At 58.3% G+C, this 18,380-nt stretch overlaps 1 protein-coding gene across 2 annotated transcripts; it reads right to left on the reverse strand.

The window, feature by feature from the left end:
• Window positions 1-784: 784 nt before the first annotated feature.
• On the reverse strand, window positions 785-17,972 carry IL2RB (interleukin 2 receptor subunit beta). Of its 2 annotated transcripts, none has more exons than XM_028115400.2 (10): window positions 17,891-17,972; window positions 14,530-14,650; window positions 13,954-14,068; window positions 13,046-13,124; window positions 10,860-10,965; window positions 9,294-9,442; window positions 8,050-8,209; window positions 7,476-7,596; window positions 6,033-6,117; window positions 785-3,392 (listed from the first exon to the last, which is right to left on the reverse strand). In XM_028115400.2, exons 2-10 carry the CDS (start codon window positions 14,624-14,626, stop codon window positions 2,637-2,639), a joined length of 1,668 nt encoding a protein of 555 aa, XP_027971201.1. In that variant the 5' UTR covers window positions 14,627-14,650; window positions 17,891-17,972; the 3' UTR covers window positions 785-2,636. The 2 variants fall into 2 exon arrangements, with proteins under 2 accessions (XP_027971201.1, XP_027971200.1); XM_028115399.2 differs by having other exon boundaries at window positions 13,954-14,071.
• Between the last annotated feature and the right edge of the window lie 408 nt (window positions 17,973-18,380).

Below are 18,380 nucleotides of genomic sequence, written 5' to 3' on the forward strand. Positions count from 1 at the left end.
AATAATAAATATATTTATATTAAAATTATATTTATTTCATTTCATTTATATTTATTATGTATTCTGTCTATATTATTAACTTATATTATATTGAATATACATATCAATTATATTTTTATGATATTTTATTTTTATTTTCCCATGAGACCATGTCGGATGGTGCCCAGACACAGAATAAGATAAACCTGATTCTTACTAGCAAAAAAGATATTCCTTTTACAATCTTTTTGCTTTCTCACCGTTTGGTGCTGGCTGGAATGTCTTCAACAGTTTCCCAACACTTGCTTAGCTCCCCTTTAAACTAAGAGAGCAGATTTCCATCAGGCAATGAGTTGAGACATTTTATTTTATTGTATTTACTTTTTATAGTTACCTTTTATTTATAGTGAATATCAGCTTTTCCATTTAAAGAAGCAATACAAAGATTTTTCTTTTTAAATAAAAGTATTTAAACAAAAAAGTGAATGGATTTGAAGAAAAATTTTAAGGCAACAATAACAGAGATGGCCCACAAAGGTCACTGAAAATACATATAGCACTAATGCCCGAGGCTTGAGAAATGTAACTGTCCCAAGAACTCTTCAAAGTGTAAACTGACTCGCAGAGAGGTTTCACAGTTTGCCCTGGGACACAGAGCAAGGGTCTGGGCACTGAGCTGGGTCTGATGCTCAGGCCCGGACTGAGGAGCCTCTTGGCTCGGAACACATGGCTTGGTATGGCAGGAGGTGGGAAGGAGCCCGGTAATTAAGCTCTTCCGTGGTAACGATCCAAGACTCAGACACCCTCAGGAAAGGGGAGTTTATTTCAGGCATAAGGAAAACAAGAATCTTGAGCAAACAGTCAGCAGGCCCCCTGGCAGCAGGAGTCTGGGTAGCAGAGCCCGATGCCCTCTGCTAACCGGGGTGACCTCCTCCGCAGGTTTCTCTGAGCGCCTTCTCCCCAGGCACCTGCTCCCAGGGACCTCCCTCTTTCCCTGAGTTCAAATGCTCAAGACTGAGAGAAATCTGATTGGCCAGTTCAGGCCCGGCCTCCCTGATTGGGCGGAGCTTCTGTTCTGAGCCAGTTCATAAGCTGCTTGTCGGCCTATGGGTGGGCTTGTGTCAGGTACCCACCCAATCAGCTAGGCGCAGGGCCTATAAGTGCAGGCACAGCGCGCTCACAACTCGGTGACCCGTGACAGTCCTTTCCTCGCCGGGGCTTCTAGTGTGAGAGGAAGGTTGTGGCAGACATCACGGGTGTGATCTGTGCCAGGGACAGAGGGAAGAGAAGTGGAGAGGGGGTGGTGAGCACCGAGAAGGAAGGGGCCAGCTGTGTGTGTCTGTGTTTGTGTTGCCGGGAGGATGGCCGTGAAAGGGGTGAGCCTCTTGCTGGAATGGGCCTTCTGGAACCTAGTGAGCATGGGGCTTCGCCTCTCTGTGTCTTGACCTCAGAGGGGGATGGTGCCCCCTGTATGAGGGCAGCGGGGCACAGGGAGTCCAAGCAAGGTGGTCCCAGATAGTTCATTAATTCATCCAGGGAATACGATGAGGGTGCCAAGCGCACCGTCAAGTGCGGTGAGCGAGCTGCTCTTCTGGGTGTGGGGGTGCCAGCCCCTGAGCTGCATTAGGGATCCCTCCAGTAAAGGTCTAGACTCTCTCTGACAGCCTCAGAACCTGCCACTAGGAGGGGTTTACTTTCCAGCAGCAGGCCTCCCGAGTCTGTGAAACCGCTATGGAAAGATCCAGCCAGTGTCGACTTTCCCCAGGGATTTGCGACCGTACTTGGGCCACAGTGGCAGGCACCCAGGAGCTAAGCATGCCGAGGTCACAAGAGATCCCAAGGGTGAAGTGACAGGGCCGCTTTGTCCAGCCATCCCATGACCCTGAGAACCCCCTCGGGCACTGAATCTCAAAGTTTGGGCACATTAATGGAGGCGGTATCTCCCTTCAAGGGAAGCAGAACAGACCCTTGAGGCATCAGAGGGTTTGTCACCTAGATGAGGGAGGAGAGAGCACCGCAGGTACAGGGAACAGCATGTGCAAAGGTGTGGGGGCGTGAGGGAGCTGCGAGTGGCTCAGTAGGACCACTGGGAGGGTTCCAGAAGGGAATGTCCCAGCATGATGCTGGAGGAGCAAGAGCCAGGCCAAGAAGTGGTGTGAGGGCAGCAGGGAGCCATGGCAGGGTTTAAACAAGGGGCAGCAGAGCTGTATTTGTGGTTCAGAGAGCGCACTCTGGCTGCCCTGTGGAGGATGGGCAGGAGGGGGTGGGACTGGGGCGCGAAACCCAGGGAGGAGGACACAGTGAAGATCCCTGGAGAACCCCGAAAACTCTCCGTGAAGAGTCCTTGTGGGGCTGGGGAGGAGGGATGCTTTAGAGGCAAAAGCCATGGGACCCCACTGCAGATGAGGGGAGTCCCAGTGCCCCCACCCGCTGCAGTTCCTGGCTTGGGCCACGGAACCAGGGAGCAGCAATGACGGTTTTGGAAGTCAACAGCTGAGTGTGCAGGGCTGGGTGGGGGTGGGGGTGGGGGCCTTGGGGCAGAGATGTCCAGGGGGTAGCTAGACACTGGGTGACTCAGCAGTGGACAAGGCTTGAGGACAAAAAGCCCTCACCTGGGCCCGGCACAACAGTGGGCAGCGACCTGCCTGGTCATCCGTCTACACTGAGTAAGCCGGGTCCTGATCCTGCAGCTCTTGGAGGGACAGGTAGGCATCAGTATTCAGGGTCAGGCAGGAGGCAGGGGCCCTGACCTGGCCTTGCCCAGGGAGACTAGCCCAGGGGAAGCTGACCCCCTCCCCAGGGCCAGGGGCTGGGACCTCCCCTCTTCCTTCCCGTAGGGCATGCTCCGGGGGTGGCTGGCTATCCCCCAGGTCAGGCGCTCCCGGGGTGGGAGGCACCAGGGGCTGGAGGGCCCAGTCTCTGGGAGCTCCCTCCTGCCGAGAGGGGGGCAGCTTCTTTTCACCAGCTCCAGCGCCCCCCGGGGCGGGGTTGGGGGGTGCGGGGCCGCCCAGGAGACCGGGAAAGAAGAGGAGCAGGTCATCCCCCGGGGGGAAGGTGCAGTAAGCATCGTCCTCCGCTGGCAGGGGCAGGAGGGGCGGGAGGAGAGGCCCCTCGGGCGCCCCGGGCCCGCCCTCCTCAGTCTCTTCTGTGCAGGGGTCATAGGTGAAGTACACCTGGCAGGCCTCGATCTCCAGAGCGTCAGGGAGGTGGAAGAAGAAGTAACCCTGGTTGGTGAAGCAGCTGGTCAGCGAGTGGCCGCTGGTCTCGGTCGAGGGTGAGGGCCCCTTCTGCTGCTGCTGCAGGAGGAGCTGTGTGGCCTTGGCGTCCCCGTCCAACACCTCCAGCGGGGAGATCTCGGCTGCCTGGGTGTTGGGGCTGAAGGATGAGGAGGGGAAGGGCGAGGAGAGCCACTTCTGCCGGTAGAGAGAGGAGATGGAACGTGAGTGGGGTGCCTCCTCCAGACTCTTGGCAACAATTCCTAACTACAGTCTACTCAGGGCTGCTACCTCCAGGAAGGCCTCCCTGACTGTACCCGCCCCCCCCACAACCGGCTTGGAGAACACTCGGGGTCAGCCCAGGGAGGGTGCTTCCTGTAGATGCCCAGGGGATGTGTTGTTTGGATGAGGGACTGTTTCTCGAGCGCCTGCTGTGAGCCTGGCACCACACTAGGCACCGGGCAGAGGGGAAAAGCCTCCGTGCATCTGGTGGGGGCTAGCACAAGTGTGGGAGTCCACAAACCAGTGTCAAAGCCGAAAGGGCCCTGGAGCCCGTCTTGTTCACTTTACAGATGTCCAGAGGGGGGACGTGGCCTGGTCCTGATCACACAGCCAGCAGCGGCAGGGCTGGGAACAGGCTCCCTGACAAAATCTCTGGTGGGTGCAGATGGTCCTGCAATTCTCCACCCCCCTCCCCAGTGCCGTGCAGCCCCCACCTGCCATACAGTCCCTCCACAGAGAGAAGGAAGTGCCCACCAGAGCCCTTCCCAGTGGCTCTGGAGTCTGGAGAGCCCGGGTCCTCACTGACTGTGTGACCCTGGGCAGCTCACTGCACCTCTCTGAGCCTCAATTCCACAACACTTAGCCCCCTGTTTCCCAACTTCCTTACTGTGGGCCAGCAGGAGGATGTCAGATAAGAAAATGAAGGCAGAAGTCCCTGGCCCAGGGTGAAAGGCAGCCGACCCACAGAGGCGTAAGGGACAGCAGGCCCTCAGGGGGTGTGATGGGGGCCTCGGGTGGTTACAGTTGAGAACCCCAACAGCCCTCTGCCCCGGGAGCCCTCAGCAGCTGGACTGGAGTCCCCCTGGGCACAGGGACCAGGCCCGATGGGCTCCTCCCACACTCCAGTGCCCAGCAGGCTGAGAAGAGAGGGAGAGTGCAGGTCCGGCGGGGTGGGCGGGGGGGAGGGTCCAGCACTGGAAGAGGCAGTGGAGGGGGCAGGGCCAGGCAGGTGGTGCTGGGCATGCAACCAGAAGAAGGAGAGGCCAGGCTTGTGGCCAGCACTGGTGTGCCAGGGCCTCACTGGCCCCTCTCAGAGGTGTGCGTGGTCAGCCACTTCCTGGGCCGGGGCCTCTGTCCACAATGCCCTGAAGTGGGGGTGGGAGGCAGGTGCGAAGAGAAATGTATCCCTCTTCACACACACACTCACACCCTGGCACACATACGCCCGGGTCCCATGGACAGGGGGGCAGTGGGCCTTGTGGCCTGGTAGCCAGAGGTCCTGGGGGAGAGAGAGAGGAGCAGGCCTCCCCCCCAGATGCAGAGGAGAGGGTGGGGTCCCTCTTGGCCAGGCCCAATCCCCAACCACACTGTGCCTCCCCAGGGCTTCCTCGGGAAACCCTCTCCACACCCTAGGTCTGGAGCAAGCATCTAGACCTGGGGGATGAACTCACGGGAAGATGGAGTGGTTTGTCCCTCTCCATGATGGAGCCCACTCCCACCTCAAAATGTCCTAGTCCCATAGAATCAGAAAGATTTCACCCTGGAAGAGGACTAAGGATGCATCTAGTCCAGCCTTCAACCAGGAATCCCTTCTGCTAAATTTCTGACACATAGTAAGCCAAGGCTTGCTAGAATGCCTCTGTTGATGGGGCGCTCACTACCTTTAGGGCTTTAGGAAGAATTTTAAGGAGATACATTCCCCCACATCAAGAGGTAAGCTCTCCCCAGTCTTGGGAGTTTTCCAAAGAATTCCAGAAGGGGCAACTGATCGGCCGTAATAGAGAACTCCAAAGCCAAGTCTTGACACCTCTGGCCCAGTATGGCTTTCCAGCCCCTCGGCGCTCCTGCTGATCTCCCTCCACTCCCATCTCATCCTCCGCCAAATCTAGAGAGCCTGGGGAGGGGAAGGTGATAGAAGCAGCCCACCACAACCCCCTTCCCCCGCGACACTTCCTTCCTGAAGCAAGTGTGGGCTCAGGGAAGGGAGGCGACTGAGGTTTAAATGGGGCTCAGAGTGTTACTATTATCTGGGCCAGCACTTTCCCAGTGACTCCACATCAATTGATGAGAAGCGGCTCAAGGACTTGTGACCATGGGGGATAGGGTGTGGAGCCCACTTAGGGCTTTCTGCAGGGGGGAGAGGAACCACTGCCCATGAAGAGAGTCTGCACAAGCGGGGCGGGGGGCGGGGGAGGGTGTGGAGAAGTGGCAAGTCCTGCTCAGTCAACAGACCGGTGACAGCAATTCTAGCCAGGGCCCCTTGTGCGCCAGGCATGATCTCGGGCCCATCCACATAGTAACACTCTTTCCCTCCCGAACTAGCACAAAGACATTCCATAATGCGCCCAAGGTCACGCAGCCAGGAAGGGCTGGAGCCGGGATTAGAAGCCAGGCAGTCTGGCTCAGACGGGAGGTACTCTTCAGCCTGAGAAGGTTGGTGCCAGAGCTGGGGAAAGGGGCCCATACCCAGCCGAGAGGCCGCTCACTTCGGTATTTGTCCCCTTTCACAAAGTGCAGACCCACTCCTCCTGTGCCCCCACCCACTCACACCTCTGGCCACGCCCCTGCCAGCCTGAGCCAGCTGCGTGCTGCTCTCCTCCAGCCCCAGACTCCTACCTGGAAATCTCCTCCATGCTCTGACTTCAGCTGGGAAAAGAACTCCGAGGGGTCTGGGATGTGGCACTTCAGAACCTTCTTCAGCCTGAACAGGGGAGGAGGAGGGAGAGAAGGAAGATGAGAAGGGAAGGGGGCCACGGTATCCTGCCGGCACCCACAGCCCTGAAGGGAGGGTACGGAGCCACTCCACATTCATCTGTTGGATCAATACCAAGTGAATTCCCAGTGAGGGAGGGTACTGGACTGGGTCCTGGGGACATAAGAATGGCAGACAGAGAAGGTCCCTGATCTTAAGGAACTGACATTCCAACAGGGAGACAGACACGAACCAAAGGTGCAACACGACCATTCATTTTTTGGAAACAAAAGGCAGAGGGCTGTGCCAAAGAAGGATGTGGGGGTGCGGGACCACAGGACCCAGAGTGGTCAGGGACCACACCGAGCCAGATGTCTGGAGTCGAGTGAACGAGGAGGCGGGAGGTAGGAGAGAGGCCAAGATTGTGTGTCTTCTTGTCCAGGCTCTCATGGATGGTGGTTCAGGTTGTGCACTGCTTAAGGGCACCTGATTTTAGGGGGGTATTGAGTGGGTGCTGAATTCCAACCCATGCTCTGCTTGCCAAGCTGAGTTCCCCAGTATCTATATGCATCCCCTTCTGGTCTCCAACCACACCTGCCTCCCTGAACTCTCAGTTGTTGTAATGCTCCTCCCTCCTTCCCATGTAAGGCCTTTGCACACCCTGTTTCTTCTGTTTCTGATGCACTCCCCACCCCCTCCAACCTGCCTGGTTAGCTCCTCCTTCGGATTTCAAGGGAATCATCACTTCCTTGGGCATGCTTCTGCCAGCCACCCCTCAGCCAAGGTTCCTCTCCCCGTTGTCTGTTTCCAATCCATCGAGTACCTTCCTTTACCATCCCATTATGGTGTGTCATTGTATTTGTGTATGATTTATAAATATCTGCCTTCTCCCACGTGACTATGAGCTCCATAAAGATGGAACCGCATGCATGTGGTTTGCCCTTGTATTCCCAGCACTCGGTGCCAAGCCTGGCACTGAGCTGGCGCTCTCAACTAATAAAGGAATAAGCTAATGAATGCCAGGACCTAGAGAGATCCATGAGGACACACACATAGAGAGAGTTGGCATTTGCACACATGTGTGTATGTGTACTCAACACCCAAGAGTAATGCTCTGGGCGGGGCCTCCCTGGGGCTTTCCCCCGCCTCCGCCCCGCCCTGCTCCCCTCAGGCTGGTTCTCTGGGATTCCATCTTTGGGGTGACAAGTGCCATGCACTCACCTCCCAGGTGTTAGGCAAGGAGGACTTTGGGGAGGGCGGAGGGAACACTGGTGTGTCGGGGCAGGGGGCTCAGCCCGGGGCCTGACCTGGCAGGGGGTGTGTGTGTCAGATGAGAGCACAAAGGAGCGGGAAAGGAGGGCTCTTACCATGGTCCGATGTACTGGCAGGTGGCCAACAAGTAGACCAAGATGATAAAGCCAAAGGCAGTGGTAACGCCCACGATGATGGCGCCAAACCAAGGAAAGGGCAGAGTCTGCTTCCCTGAGGCTACCCAGGAGCGGGAGGAGAAGCAGGGAGAGGGGTTAGAGCGGCGCCCCTGCTCGCCCAGATCACTCCAGCATCCCCCTGCTGCCACCCTGGTGCTGAGGGACAGGCTGACCTCAGACCCAAGGCCTTCGCAGGTCCCGGCTAGCCCAGCAGACCTGCTTTATACAGGGCTGACAAGGGACATCGCGTGCCTCATCACAGCAGCCCTGCCGGGGAGAACAATACCCACTTTATAGATAAGGAAACTGAGGCTTCCAGGTGCGAGCTGCCCGCCCCCGGCCACACTGCTCACTCTGCAGGGTCACAGCGAGTGAGCTTATAATAGCAGGTGAGCACGACTGGGGCTGAGCCCTGTACCCCACTCCCAGGCCTCCCCCACCGGCTGCCCCCAGGCCACACCCCAGCCGTCCCCTCCCATCTGAGCTCCGTCCTAACCCCTTCTGTCCTTGGTACCTGCCGTCCTGAAGGCCAGGGGCTGACTCCAGGGACTCCAAGCTTTGTGGCTGCCTAGGTGGGCCCTGACTCGCACTTGAAGTTCATACAGGGTGCCTGGAGTGAGTGTCTCTAGGCAAATCCATTGCTGGTTCTGCCTGAGGATCAGCACGGAGGCCTCCTGGGGCAGAGACAGGCGGGGGTCTGTCAGAGCAGAGGGGTCTCCACGGCCCACCTCACCTCCCATGGCAGGGCTGACTGGGAGGCTGAGCAGATAACACCTTCCTTCCTCCCGGCCAGCCACCCTCCTCCCCGCCCCCCCATCCCTCTCCCCCCACGATCCCTGACCACTCAGCCCCAAGCCCCAAGGGCATCCTGAACCCCTCCCCCTCACTCATCCTCCACACACAAAGCCTGCTGCCAACCAGCTGGTTTCACCTGCCGAACCAGAACCGATTCTGGACCCTTCCCCTTCTCCCCTCTCTCCTCCCCCCATCTCAGGCAGGAGGTGGTCTCCCAGCTTCCAGCTCAACTCTGCTACAGTCTGTCTATTTGCCACGCAACCAGGAAGAGCGTTTTTCCAGAGACCTCTCCCACCCCTGGATCACTCTTTTCGCTTTTTCCCCCCGTCCTTCAGACACGCAGGCCACGTCATGGCTTCGGTGGCACCCCCTGTCTGAAGTAGCCTGCCCCAGGCCCTCCCGAATGTGGAGTCCCACCTCGTTTCCTTGATAACCCTTCTCAATATCCCATAGTCTCCAGTCTCCCTGTTTGCAGACTGCCTTCCCACCCCCCATGTGAGTTTCCAGAGCTCGGGGTGGGGGGGGGGGGAAGCTTGTCAGGGTCGCCCTCCACTCTCTTTTCAGCGGCCAGCATGCGCCAGCACCCAGCCAGCACCCAGCGCCTAGTAAGGACTCAGTAAGTGTTGAGTGAGCAAATCCGGGGTGGGGAAGCGGCGGACCCCAGTGGCTGTGGACCACACTGGGTTTGAAGCACGGACAGGTGGCTTCCCAGGGCCCCTGAAATCTCAGAGGGCAGTCACCTGCCCCTCAGCTCTGGAAACTCTTGCTCTAGCATCTGCCACCAGCTGGAACCCCTGGGTTGTCGGGGGCACATACAGGGCGGGGGAGGCCAGAGCAGGCAGTACAGGAGAGCGGCAGGGGCTGCCTGGGGGCTGCCGTGGCTTTGCTGACATGAAGGATGGACAGGGCGACCAGGACAGCAGAGAGGAGCCCGGGCAGGTCCGGGCTGGGCCGTGCACTCACCTCCCAGCTCTGGCCCAGGGACCTCGTCCGGGCCTCAAACTCCAGGTAACTTTCAATGTAGTGGGAAGACTGAGAGACTTTCCAGGTTATGTTGCATTTGTGGGTCCCAACGTGGGTGACTTGGAGCAAGTCGGGGGCCATCAGGCGAACTGAGGCAGGAGAGAGGAAGGGAGAGTGAGCTCAGGGGATGCTGGGTGACCCTGCTGAGGGGGTAAAGCTCAGAAGCACCCCGCCTCATCTTTGCACCTACTATTTCTCCCTCCCGGCTGCCCTCCCCCACAGAGACCCTGCGTGGAGAAGCCTTCCCCCGCCACCCACCACTCTCTACCCCCTCACCTGTTTTATTTCCCTGCCCAGCCCTTAGCCCCACCTGACATATCAAATATCTATTTGGGGTTCTTTGTTCATTTTCTGTCTCCCCCACCGGACCGTGAGCTCAGTGAGGGCAGGGACTGTGGTCTCCGAGGTATCCCTGGCACCTGGAGCATTACCTGGCACGTCATAGGCGCCGGATTAAGTATCTGCTGTATGACAAAAAAGTCAAGGCCACGGTTCTCTGCATCCAGAATGGATCCGAGAGCTTTACCTGGATCATCTCGTGTAATTTAATTGAATCTCAGTAACCTTATAGGATTATAAGATTTTATGATTCTGAAGTTAAACTGACCTAAGTTTTTATAATTCTGGAACTCTGTAGAACTACACGAATAACACTGAGTGAATGTCTATTGAGCATGTGCTAAGCGGTTTCTGTGTCTGTCTCACAAACTCCTTACAGCAACCAGGGTCCGGCAGGTAACCGATTCTCCCCATTCTTGATGGGCAAACTGAGGCTCAGCTGTGTGAAATGATCTGCTGGGCAGACCACATTCAGTCAAGGCAGGGCTGCATTGAGAACCCTGCCTAGATCTCGCCCTTTCTCCCTTAGAGATGGCCTCCCCTAGAGATGGTCTGGGGACGGGGCTGGGCACCCAGTCATTCAAAACACCTTCCCAGAGCCCTGCCAGGATAAGGCCTGGTGCCGGGTACTTGGAGTAGAGACATAGGGATGACAGACGCTCTGCCCTCAGGGAGCTCACAGCCCAGTGAGGGAGACAGTCCCAGAATCAGGCAGTGAGGACCCTGAAAAAACATAAACACCCTGAAAGAGGAGGTACGATGGACTGAGAGGGTCTGGGAAGGCCTCCTGGAGGAGGTGACTCCTCACAGAGCCTTGAAGAGTGAGTGGGAACTTTCCTGGTGGGAAGAGCCTTCCGGGCTGCGGCACCCGCAAAGTCAAGGGCTCAGAGGCACGGATGGGCAAGCTGAATTCAGAGAGCTGACCTTTGGTTGTGATGGGAATACAGGCCACGAGAGGCGGGGTGCTAGATTGGGAAGCCAGGGCCAGATCCGGAGCTATGAATACCGGGGGAAGGAGCCAGGACTACGTCCCGAGGGCAGCGGGCAGTGAGAGGTCACACGTGGGTATGGAGAGAGACCGGAATGGGGAGGGTCCCAGACAGAAAGACAGGACAGGAGGTTCCTAGCCCGCCCCAGCCCCCCGACCCTTCCCAATTCCTCACTCACGGTTCTCAAAGGGCTTGAAGTCCTGGGTCATCCGTGTCTTCCACCTTTCCCCTTCGTAGCACATCACGCTCATGCGGACGATGTCAGCTGCAGTCAGGCTCTGAGCCTGCAAGGGAAGGACATGGTAGGGATGGGGGGCGGGGAGGACAGGGTCGCGGGAAGACAAAGGCCGCAACAAAAGTGGGGGCCTTCACAAGCCCCACCAACTAAGGCAGGAGTCGGCAGGCTTTTTCTGTGAGGGTGCGGAGAGTAAATATTTCTAGCTTTGCACGTCAAACGGTCTCAGTCACAACTACTCAGTTCTGTTGCTGGCCTGTAAAAAGCAGTCAGAGACACCCTGTAGGGGAACGGGCATGGCTGTGTACCAATAAAACTTTATTGACAAAAACAGACAGCAAGCGGAATTTGACCCGTGATCTAAAGTGAAGTGAGCTGCCTTGGAAGGGAGGGCGTTCCCCATCACAAGAGACGTGCAGGCAGGATGAGCCCCCAAGAAAAGGCAGGTCTGGAACTGTACCTGTGTACTAGTTTTGAGTGTGAAAGCCTACCTCTCCCCATTCCCACATCCTGACTTTTTTGGGAAGGAAATGGCCAGGCGGTGAGCATCTCCTGAGGGCAGGCACTGCTCAGGTGCCTTAGGCACTTCTCTGGCTGATTCTCATAGCAATCCATCCTCCTAATGCAGGTGAGAAGCCCGAAGTCACACATGTGGTCAGCAGGGGCGTCCGGATTCAAAGCCAGGCCTCTGCAGCCGCTGCCCCCACGGAGCCCCGGCCCTGGGCCTCAGGTCCTCTCCAGATCTGTGCTCTGGGTTCCGAGAGGGTGTTTTCAGCTCCAGGACCCCGAGCACAGTCCCTCTGACCTACTTGCCACAGGACCTACCCTGAGCAAACCTTGAACCTGATCATCAGAGTCCCCAGAGCTGGGAATAATTCCTCCCTCTCCACCCCAAGGACCCTGCCCCTGCTTGCGTCCGGCTGCTCTGGGGGCCTGATGTTTCCAGATAATGATGGTATTATCATCATTATTAGTATGATCACAGTCGTTGTAAAGATGCCAGGAATACATTGTGTTGGGCTCTTCCTCCGTCCCAGGCGCTCTTCTGCGTGCTGGACACACGTTCTCTCATTTAACTCTCCCATCACCCTACGGGACAGGCACTGTGGCTCTTCTCATCCTGCAGCTGAGAAGGCTGAAGCTCCGAGAGGCTAGGGCCTTGCCTGACATCGCACAGCTAGGAAACGGTGGGGCCAGGATCTGAGGGCAGACCCTCTGCAGAGCTCACGGGGACAGGCACAGCCGTCTGGCTCCAGCCGTGTGAGCCCATCTCCACATCCTCCTGCCCCTTAAGAATGGGTACGACCTGATGACGGCTGGAAAATGTGGTCTGGGCAGCCCTGGTGTCCGCCGCTGCCGAGGAGAGCGTGACAGATAATAATTTGGTGCACGCCCGCATGGACATGGCCGCACGCCCATCTAGAGGCAGCCCATCTAGAGGGTTCAATTGCAGCTCTCTCCCCTCCCTGGCAGGGCCTCTGAGCCTCAGTTTCCTCACTGATAAGAAGGGGACAGTGCTGGGGCCCACCCACAAAGTCGCAAGGATCCATGGACTACAAAGTCAAGTGCATGCTCTCTTCTGGGTGGGGTGCCTAGGGCTTTAACCCACAGGACAGCTCTATGAGGCAGGTGCCATCATTCTTGCCATTCTGACTAGGGCAGCCTAGGACTCAGGAGTTGCCCGATGTCACCCAGCGGGCGTTACGATGAAGCCAGGGCTGGCCCCCAGACCTTCAGCTCTGGGATCCGCACTTTTAAGCCCACGTTGCCCTGCATTTGCCAAGACCTTGGGAAGAGTCAGAGGCGGTGTTGTCGTTGGTGGGCGGCCCCCCCCACCTGATGAGGCGTACAGAAGTGTCACAGGACGCACAAAACATGGGGGAGGCGGTGAAGCAGAGGCAGAATGACCGAGCTTCTCAGACCACAGATCCCTCAACCCCCAATCGGCCCTGAGTTCTGGCCTTTGGACACTGCCCTGCTTCCTTCCGCCTCTCTTGCTCCGGGCAGGCTGCTGTGCCGTGGTCTGTAGCTAAAGCCACTGGGCTCGCTGGGCCCCAGCTCTGCCCCTGGCAGAACCCGCCTCTGCCCCTGGCCTCCCCGGGGCTCTCTTCTCAGCTCCCACTACTCACATCTGGGGATCCAAGGATCAGGTGACAGACCCACAATGCCAGGCTCACCGGCAGCAGCTCACAGGATTTGTTCCAAGGCCTTTCAAGGCAAAAGAACTTTCTTAGGACAAAAGGAGGGACCCCCCCCAGAGCCAGCCCTCGGGACGGCCCCCCATGCAGCAAGGCCAGTCTGTGCGGGGCTCTATGCCAACCTTGGTAGAGACCCCCGTTCCCCCACCTGTTTCACCTCCCATCACGAGCACCTCTTCTTGCCCTCCCCAGCCTGGGCCCACAGGAGCCACAGTGACCTTCGAGAAACAAGCAGTTCAGGACATCCCCCACCTAAAGCCCTCCATAGTCTTCCCATGGAGCTGGAAGGAGCCTTTGGAACCCTGTGGAATCACCACCTACCCAAGGCCATGGCCAAACCCAAAGGCACCTTTGCTGTTGCCACCAGGATGTCCAGATCATGGCAGACCCTTCCCTGACTCCCTCCCAGCCCCCAGGCTCTCAACCATGCCCCAGGCCCCTGTTGCCACAGCTGCCCTAGGAGTCTCGCAAAAAGCTTGGGGAGCCCCCTTTCTGACCACCCCCTTGCTTCTAAATCGACTCTAACCTTGGCCCATCAGCCTCACAGCCCAGTGTCCCCAAACTACCCTGTCTAGCTCGTCCCCGGCCCCTCCCCTGTAGACTGGACCCCCACTGCTCACTTCCACCCTGGTTCTAGGAATCTAAACATCAGACTGCTACACTTTCCAGACATCTGTGATACCAAGAGTCTGTGGGTCCCTATCAGTCCAAATTCTCAAAGTGCAACATCTTGGCATCTACCAGTAAGGAATCCCGAGAGTCTAAACACCAGTGATGATAAGAACCACCACTTCCCAATCCTGAGATGTTGCCGTTTTGCTGGTCAACCCCACACTAACCGTCTATCCGGATGAGCGTGGATCTTGCAGGACGTGGCCTGCGGGTCCCCATCCCAGCTCCAGACACAGGAGATGTTGGCTTTTGAGTTGTAGAAGCATGTGAGCTTGGAGGTGTCTGCTGACAGGATGAGGCATGAGTGGCTGGCCGCGGGGTGTCCACAGCCCCCCCAGGGCTCGCCCACCACCCTGTTCCTTGCACCCTGTGCCTACCAGATGAGGAGGGAGACAACCCTGCTGGGCAGAAAGGAACTCAGTGGATCCATTTCAGAGAGGACAACACTGAGCCCCAGAACCTGCAAGGCCCCATGGGCAGGCCGAGGCAGAGCGGGCATGAAAAGCCAGTGTCTGCCTTTGGCGTGGGGAGACACATGGGTGCAGCAGGGACGGGACAGAAGGGCCAAGGGAGAAGGTGGACGCCTGATCTCTGGTCCCATTGCCCTTGCCTCCCTCCTCCCCTGCCCCCTGCCCCTGCTGCCAGGACTCTGCCGAGAAGCAGGGGTCCTGAAAGGGGTTCTACAAGGGTGTTGGCCGCCTTCCCAAGAGAAAGCGCAGCTATCCAGATGCCAGGGTCCTCACCATTCACTGCTGTGGATCCACGAGGGATGGCCAGGGCCAGGAGGAAGACAGGGAGGGACAGACACCAGGACAGACCAGGAGCTGCCATCACATCCATGGGTGGGAGCTGGGGAAGGGAGCCCTAGAGGGAGGAAGAAGGGGAGAAAGCACAAGTGAACACCTGCTCCAGGTCCCTCACCACTCCGAGAGGCAGGCTGAGCCCTGCCCATCTCAGGGTGCCTCGTTCTGCTCTCTACCAAGCCAACACCATCCAGCCTCAGGGCCTTTGCACCTGCTGATCCCTCGGCCCCCCACACACCTCCTTCCTTTAGGGATTCAGGGAGCCATACATTGTCAGGGCTGAAAGGGCTCTCTGAGTGAGCCCACCTCCTTGTTCAAAAGCTGGGGAAACTGAGGCCCAGAAAAAGGAAAGATTTGCTCAGGTCCACATAGGGAGGCCAGCACAGAGCTGGGATTAGAGCTCACCTCTTCTCTGCCCTACTGCCCCCTTAATCACACCTAAAGCCCTCATCGGGAGGCTCCTAGATGCCAGGCTGACTTAAACTCTTTAAATGAAGCAGTAAGAACTCTATCGGAGATACTCTTATTATCTGCATTTTCAGATGGGGAAACTGAGGTACAGGGACATAAAGCAAACTGCCCAAAGTCATACAGCTGATAAGAGGCAGATGTGGAATCTGCGCCAAGGCAGACAGCCCAGAGCCCGGGCAGGGAGGGGCTCCCGTAACTTCTCTGACTATATCTTCCCCCACCACCGAGACAGTTGACATGCTCGATACTCATGTACTGACTATGTCCCAGCAACACTCGTGGGGTGTACTGAGCACTCAGGCTGTGCCCAGCATTTTACGCACACTAGATCATCTTCTCTTCCCAGCAGCCTGGGGGCTGGGTGCTTGTATTATCTAACCGCTTACACAGACGAAGGAGCTAAGGCTCTGAGTCATTAACCTGCCAAGGTCACGTGCACAGAAGAGGCAGAGTTGGGATTTCATTCCCGGCTCACTCACCCCCAGGGCCTATTCCCTCATGTCCTTCGGCCCTGCCCAGACCCCGCCCCGGGCACCGGTCCCAGAGGTAAGGCCAACAGCCTCCGGGCCCTGGAGTCGCGGAGTCAGGGCCCAGCAAGGGCACAGGCCAACTGTCAGGTGTCTGGCTTGGGTTCGAAAAGGAGCCCAGAGAGGTACCTATGGGCTCCTCCTTGCCCGGCCCACCATCCCCGCAGGAGCGGGAGCTCCCCAGTGGGGGTAGGGGATGGGGGCTGGTTGCCTTTTTCCTTGGGAACCACCCCCCCCACACACAGCACAGGGCACGGCATTGGGATCCTCAAGGGGTCCAGCAAGCCCTCCTGTGCCCCCCTACTCACTCAATCATGGCCCTGGAGCATGGGCACTATCCTCTCCCTGGAGGGCGTCACCCCAGGCCAGCACCAGCCAGCAAGACAACCCCATGCCAAGGACAGGACCTGGTATAGAGCCTCAGGATGAGGGGAGGAGGGTCGGGGCAAAGGCGTGCAAGATCACAGGAAGGTCAAGGCCAAACCACAGCCCCAGCAGAGGCAAGCTGGCTGGAGCAGAAGCATTGTCTAAAATGAGTTCCCTGCCACTCATAGCAGAAAGGGTGCGGCGATGTACATCACAATGGCAAAGGGCACAGGGAGGGGAGCATGGGCTATTCCAGAGCCGGTCGGGGCAGGGAGGGCTCCTGGCCAGTGCTGAGGCTACACCCTCCAGCAGAGCAGGGCACTGAGACCCAGGGAGGCTAAGGAACCTGCTCAAGGCCACGGGCCCAGCCTCAGGGAGAGCAAGCAGGACCTCTGAGTCCTAAGCACCATAGGTCCCAGGTTCTCAAGCACACCCACGCACCCTGCCCTTCACGGCTGCACAACCACACTCACTGACTCATGAGGTCCCCACCGCAACCCTGGAAGGTGGCTGTCATCACCCCCCTTTGACAGATGCCGAGACTGAGCTCAGCGCTGCCCGGGGAGCTGGACTCAAAGCCAGTCATCTGATTCCAAGTGAGGAGATGATAATGACGGGGACAATGATGATGACGATGGTGATGATGGTGACAGGGATGGTGACTAATACTCGGCTCTCGTTCTGTGCCTGGGTCCTTAGCACTCAGCAGATATCACCTCACTTGGTCCCCACAGCAACCCTGGGAGTAGGTACCATTATGACTCCTTTTCTCAGATGAGGAGACCAAGGCCGGTAAGCCTCTCGCCCAGGCCATTGTGCGGCCGAGCCGGGGGTTGAACCGGGTCAGTACCGCCTGATTTCCCGCCACCGCCGGGGCTGACACTGTGGGCCGTGGGGCGCCGGGGGGCGGGGCGAGGACCAGAAGCAGGAGCACGGCAGCCAGACCGCTGGCCGTGATGGGTGCCATCTCCCCTGGTCCTCCTGGCCCCCCCCCCCCACACACACACAGGGTGGTGGGCAGACGGGCGGGGCAGGGGGGCTGGCCCCTTGCTCTTTAACTCCAGAGCATCTCCCCAGCTGGGCTCGGAGTCCCGGCTGTGGGACTAGGAAGGGGGACCCTCAGAAGTGGCTCTGCCCCTCAGCCACCCCACCCCACCCCTGCGGTGCTCCTAACACCATTCAGGGCAGGAGGCCTCATTCCCCAGGAGAGAGGGCAGCTCCAGAGATGGAGTCCCATCCCCTCCAGTGGTGCCTAGAGACAGTACTGACCTGCCCGCTCACATGGCCAAGGGAGGGACAAATCCGGACTCAAACATGCCGGTCTGGCCCCCCCACCCAGGGCTCCCGGAGAGGAGGCAACCCTACTTCATGGCCAAGTCTCAGAGGGGCTCCCTCCCTCCGCTCCCACCCCACAGCCTCTTAAGGAGCACTTTACACAGGGATGCCGCCCCAGTGTGGGTCCCTCCCCAGCGTGGGTCCCCTTCCACAGCCGCAAGCAGGGGGCTCGCGTGTCCCCCCACCCCACATCCCAGTGCCCTCCATCTGGGGCTCAGCTGGCCTCCCACCCCCCAGTCTTCCTGCCTCTTTCCTCACCCCTTCTGGGTTGGGAGGCCCCTCGTCCCAGAGCAGCCCCCAGCTTCCCCAGGGATGGGCTGGGAAAGAGGGGTAGCCCCAAACTAGGGACCAGGTTCTTCTCAAGCCAAAAGCCATGAGATCAGGACCTGCCTCATCCTTGAGGGATTTCAAGACAAGGCTGGGGGCCGGGAGGGCTGGGAGATGGAATTTCCAGCAGAATCTCCTGGGGCATCTAAGCGAGAGCTGAAAGTTGTGCCATGACCTTCACTTCCAGCCCTGGGCTGGTGGCAGGGCCGAGAGGGAGCCCCCCCCCCCCCCAGGTCGCTGGGAACCAGACGGGGGCAGAGTGAGGGCAAAGTCACCTGGCTGAAACATGGGGATGCCACGCACGCTCTTGGGATCTCTCCACTGCTGGGTCCACAGCCATCTCCCCAGGGCCCTGCTCCAACTCCGACTGCAGCAGCCCAGGTAGTAGTTGGCTGATGAGGCCGGCAAAGACTCAAACCCCAGGGCCAGCCCACTTCCTGTGCAGAGGATGGAGGGGGCAAGGCCTGGGGTGGGGACGGGGAGAGAGCAAGCTGGTGAGAAACTCTGAAACTCCTGAAGCACCTAGGGGACCAGATAAAGATCTCCCTCCTCCGCTGGGGGGTGGGGTGGGGCGGTGTGGGTGTCTCGGTAGCAGACACACTCACACACGCGCGCGTGCACTCACACACGCACACGTGAACACACCCAGTGCCTCTTAATAGGCGCCTTGCTGCCCATAGGAGCCCGACACAAACATGTCCTTTGAGGTGTCCCCAGCACTTCTCACACCCTCGGAGACCTCCCTTTTCACCCAGCCTTCCAGGG

This window comes from Eumetopias jubatus, unplaced genomic scaffold, assembly GCF_037043125.1.
Source record: "Eumetopias jubatus isolate StellerSeaLion01/CBP00866 unplaced genomic scaffold, mEumJub1_p1.0 scaffold_8, whole genome shotgun sequence".
Taxonomy (NCBI): domain Eukaryota; kingdom Metazoa; phylum Chordata; class Mammalia; order Carnivora; family Otariidae; genus Eumetopias; species Eumetopias jubatus.

What these genes read in the sequence shown, in the direction of transcription:
- IL2RB (XM_028115399.2), bottom strand. Translation starts at nt 14,626, where the DNA reads ATGGATGTGATGGCAGCTCCTGGTCTGTCCTGGTGTCTGTCCCTCCCT. An exon ending in TGGATCCACAGCAGTGAATG is followed by an intron (nt 14,072 to 14,529) that starts GTGAGGACCCTG and finishes TCATCCTGTCAG; the next exon opens with CAGACACCTCCAAGCTCACA. An exon ending in CTTCAAGCCCTTTGAGAACC is followed by an intron (nt 9,443 to 10,859) that starts GTGAGTGAGGAA and finishes CTCCTGCCTCAG; the next exon opens with TTCGCCTGATGGCCCCCGAC.